The 4,726-nt window shown below is 60.5% G+C and overlaps 1 protein-coding gene across 1 annotated transcript in view; it reads right to left on the bottom strand.

Moving 5' to 3' along the window:
- Window positions 1–4,713, bottom strand: part of KSR2 (kinase suppressor of ras 2) — a gene marked incomplete at its 5' end in the record, with an annotated part of 71,759 nt that extends 67,046 nt beyond the window's left edge. The window contains 3 exons of the mRNA XM_010153169.1: window positions 1,502–1,532; window positions 3,593–3,747; window positions 4,564–4,713. Of these exons, the coding sequence (XP_010151471.1) occupies window positions 1,502–1,532; window positions 3,593–3,747; window positions 4,564–4,713 (336 nt within the window). The remainder of the gene's footprint in view (window positions 1–1,501; window positions 1,533–3,592; window positions 3,748–4,563) is intronic.
- Between the last annotated feature and the right edge of the window lie 13 nt (window positions 4,714–4,726).

Here is a 4,726-nt window from a genome sequence, read left to right as displayed (position 1 = left end):
GCTTTATTAATACTAATCTTGGCTTCTAGAAATCGACCACTACCGCACTTGCAAAGAAATTACATGATGTTTTAAAGAGGCAGCAACTTGTTCGTTAATTATATGCTCAGACTAGGACTGTCTCCTGGTTTACAAGGAGATAAAAATGCAGATAAAAAGCCATGTCCGTCATAACGTGGTACGTCCGGGTTCCTTCTGGAAGGGTGCGATAACCTCGTGGACCCGAGATCCCAGCACCGCATTCCAAGAGATCTCTAGCATCCCGAGATGCTTTTCAAACCCCCTACCCAGCACCCAGCTGGCTCCTCAGGGCCATGCAATCCTCCGTAACACCCTCCCGGGGGCTGCAATTTTGAGAACCCTCGAGGGAGGGTTGGTGGAGCCCCAGGGGACACCGAGGGGACGTACGCTTGCCAGGTTCTATGTGACCCAGGTCAGCTCTCAAAGCCGGTGTAGATCTTCCTCGCCCAAGCCAGGGCAGGGCGAGTGGCCAGTCCCCCAGAGAAGGAGCCAGCCACCAGCTCAGCATCCGCTGAAATGGGGCTGAGGGATGGACAGACCCCAGTGCACCCCAGATGAGAGAGCTACAGCCCCATCGCTGCTCGCCCCAGCTGCTCCCAGTAGCACTGGGGATGTTGCCAACGTACCAGAAACACCCTCCTGCCAATCCCCCATCCCGACGTCCCACCAAAACGCGCTGCCTGGACCATGGTGCACGTCAGACCCAGCCCTGAGCAGCTGGATGGGATGATCTGCTCCCACCATCCAACCTGGGGCAGGTAGTGAGCGTCTCGCCCTGACCCGGCCGAAGGTACCACCGCTCTCCCCTCCCCACATGCAGAAGAGGGGCAGGGGTTGTGCTCCTGCTCTCCCAGGGGGAAAAATGCAGGGGGATTGCTGAGACGGGGCCACTTGACCACACAAAGGCTCTGCCAGGCTGGGAAACACCAGCACAGAGTGTTTCCCTGTGCGGTGTGGAGCGGGATACAAGGAGACCATCTGCCAAACTGGGTGGAGCTTTCTGCACCCAAATCCTCTAGAAATTCAGGGAGATTGAGTCTCCTTTGCTGCCCAGGGAGCTGCCTGCCCCAAGGCTTGTGCCCTCCATTGGGTGATGTGCCATGGGGTTTTGTCAGCAGTGTGAACGCGTGGTGCTGGCATGGCAGCGACCCACGCTGGCCAGCAATGCCAGGGATCACTGCACTACGGAGCCCGAGCCCCCGGCCCCGGCAGAGCAGGAACAGCCACCGCAGCATCTCTGCAATGCCGGAGGGACGGAACGGCAGCCCTCGCTGCAAAGCCCAGCATGCAGCCCCCCCGGGAGCAGGGCAATGATGGATGGGGTTAAATGGAGCGCTGAGGAAGGCAAAGCACACAGTGCCTGGGTAGCAACGAGTTCCCTCCTGCGGGGACCCAATGGGCCACCAAGGCGCATCCCAATGGGAGGGCTTGGCAGCCCCATCACCTGCCCCACTAAAGAGCAAATCGAGCAACGAGCATCCTGCAGCCCCCAGTCCCTCCTGCCCCAATTTCTGCCAGCCAGAAACCACAGGAGGAGCAGAAGATGTTTTAGCATCTTCACTGCAGCTGCTGAGCCAAAGGCTCGTGTGGATTTTCCAAAGCACAGATCGCACCGAGGAATTCCCTTGGCCGAGCGAGCAGAGGGGCAGGAGGGGGGGATGCAAGGTTTGGGCTGAGCCAGCACAGTGAGTAAAGCAGTATTTGTTTGCAACAGGCTTTAAAAGTCAAAGGTGTTCAAACAAAGAGCAGGCTGAAAGCCTTCCCCGGGCTCCGAGGGAGGCACGGATGCCCTTCCTCAAATATCCGAGAGACTTAGTGAAAATGCCAAAGGGAAGGAGGGCAGGAGCAGAGGTGGGAGACGGATTTAGGGAGCTAAAGAGCATGGGGGCACTCGTGCTCTGTGGGAAATGTCAGGCTGGGTTCAGCCATCCTCATCTCGCTGCTCCAGCACAGGGCTGGAAGAGGCTGCTGCGTTCAGCATGCGGTGGCGGGGGCCCTCTGCCGCCATCCACCAGCACAGGCCACCACGCCGCCACGCTGTGCCACACCATTCCACGCTGTGCCACAGCGCGCTGGCAGTCCATGGCAACCACAACAACCACACCAGGTGGATGGGGTCAAGACACCTCCAGGGCAGGGGTCTGGGACCCCCTGCCTGGGACATGTGGCAAGCCAGTCCCCAAAAGCTGCCTCTTGGTGAGGCCACATCACCCTCCTCACTGCCAGCCCTGTTCCTTCCTGTCCCCAGGAGCTGCTCTGGACCTGCAGAGCCCAGCCAAAAACCCAGCAATCCATCCCCAGCCCCTGGGGTGCAGCTGTGTTGGAGGAGGTGTCCAAAAGGGGACAGGAGCCAGGCAGAGGGGTCCAAGGTCCCCAAACCTCAGGGGTCTGAAAGCACTGGGGTCCTCCTACAGGAGGGTCCTGGCAGGCTGGTGCTCCCAGCAGGGACCTCAGCTAACCAGAGAAACTGCCATCACCCCAGGCTAGAACCAGGAAGGGAACGGGACAGTGGATGCTTTAAACTGTGGAATGGGGTTTCACCATTCCCCACCAGCTGCTCTGAAAGGGAATGTCTCCCCACACCTTGCTGCTGTCCATACTGACCCCATGGGCAGCCCCGTGTGTTGGCAGTGCTCCCCCAAGCTGGCACCAGCTCTGCAGGGAAGAGCCATGCCGGAATATGCCGTCCCCATCGCACGTGGGGAGGCAAGACTGGGACTGCCCGGGGGGGCCACACATGTAGAGAAGAGCCCCCCAACCCTCCCAGACCCTGCCAACAGCAAGGAAGGGAGCGCTCGGTCCCTGGACAGCATTACCCAGCACGGCTCGGCTGGCCTGGGACGGGGTTCCAGGGGAGCCAAATCCTGCACAGCCCCCCCGCTGCACTGCTCACCCCTCCCCAGCCCCGCTTAGCTCCCGCAGCAGCTCCTGCCCATGCAGCCGCCTCCGCAGCCCAGAGCTCTGCTGCCACCCTCCGAGGGCTCCAGCCTGGCACCCCAGCACCCACCCGCACCCGGCGGGCACCCACACCCCCACCCCGCAGGAAGGGGAAGCGGGGCTCATGCATGTGCTAGGAAAGGGGTTTGGGCACAGGGGGTTAGCGCTGCAGCCAGCTGGGAAGTGATGCTGAGATTCGGGGGCTTGTCATAGACATGGGCAGGGACACCTTCCACTAGACCAGGTTGCTCCAAGCCTCATCCAGCCTGGCCTTGGACACTTCCAGGGATGGGGCATCCACAACATCTCAGACTTGTCCCGAGTCTGCTGGCTGTGCTCCCGCAAACAAGAGGGGTCAGGGCATCCCATAGGAAACGCGGCATCCTCCCTGCAGAGAACTAACAACTCATCGCTTCCCAGAAAAGGGATGCGTGCCTGAACCATAGGGAGGCACGGGAGCACGGATGCTCCCTGCGGGCAGCAGGTATACCCAGCCATCCCCCAAGGACTCAACCCATGGACTCTGCAAACACCCATGCATGAAAGCCGTGCTCCCGGTGTCACCGCAACGGGACAGTGCCACTCACCCCGACTGACTCGAGGGACACGGACAGCAGGTACAAGTGTGCCCAACTCACCGGACTTGTGGACGCTGCGGAGGCAGGAGAGGGAGGCGTTCAGGCGAGCACACTCCTCACTGTTGGCCCCAAATTTCTGCACGGTGGCACAGACCTGGTCGTCGGTCATGTCCAACAGCTCCTCCAGGCTCAGCTGCCCAGGGGCGATTTCCTGCGGAGAGTGAGGAGGGAAGAATAAACCATCCCGGAGCATCCTCTAAACCAGCACCTCGGAGTATGCAGATGAGAAGCTGTTCCCTCCTGTGTCACATACCCAAAAATATTAGTTTTCCATCCCAACCCACGTGAAAACCCAGAGGGCATAGCTGAAAACTCAGCCTGAGCTCAAGTTTTTGCAAGATCTCAGGCACATCCAGACACAACTCAACACTGGGATGTCTGGGAGCACAATGAAAACCTGCCCCTGCCCTGAGCACACACAGGGCCTGGCAGCTTTGGGACAGGCTTTCCTCTTCCCTGGGGAAAGCTGTTACGGGGCACCTTTGAGTGCCACCCCCTCACTGCACCCATCGCCAGCAGAAGCCCAGGGTGTGCAGAGCGATGCTGCGCCCTGCTGTGACTCCACCACGCTGACAGGGACATGGGAGACCCCCCACTCCCAGGGGACAGCATCCATAAGGTTCCCCCAGCACCAATGTCCCCCACTGGTGGGAGGAGGAGAGCCGTGGGGTGACCCTGGCCAGCACATCCCACCACGGGCTTCCAGCATCTTCCCATGCGGATAAACACCCAGGCCCCCTCCGCTCTGGTCTCCCACCCTGTCCCCCACCGCCAGCACCATCCCCTCCACCCCAGGCCGCAAACCCCCGCCTTAAAGCCACTCTCCATCTCAGAGCAAAACTGTTCCCTTGCCTAGTTTTGCTCAAGGATTCCAGGAACCCCTGGGAAAAACACTGCCGGAGAGGTTCGGCACCCCAGCCCGCAGCGGGCACTTCCCGCCCGGGTGCGGACGATGCCCAGCCCTTACCTCCATCACCTCCTTGCGGATGTCGACGATGCGGAACCAGTGCAGGAGCTGGGGGAATCCCTCCAGCTTGGCATTGCGCTCCTGCAAGGCCACCTTCCTCTTGCAGGACAGCTGCCGGCTGAAGTACTTCACCAGCTTGCTCTGGAAGAGAAGGCGAAATCCC

Source organism: Eurypyga helias, unplaced genomic scaffold (genome assembly GCF_000690775.1).
Source record: "Eurypyga helias isolate BGI_N326 unplaced genomic scaffold, ASM69077v1 scaffold17546, whole genome shotgun sequence".
NCBI classification, from domain to species: domain Eukaryota; kingdom Metazoa; phylum Chordata; class Aves; order Eurypygiformes; family Eurypygidae; genus Eurypyga; species Eurypyga helias.
The sequence above is the reverse complement of the archived record's forward strand: the minus strand, read 5'-3'. Positions and strand labels throughout refer to the sequence as shown.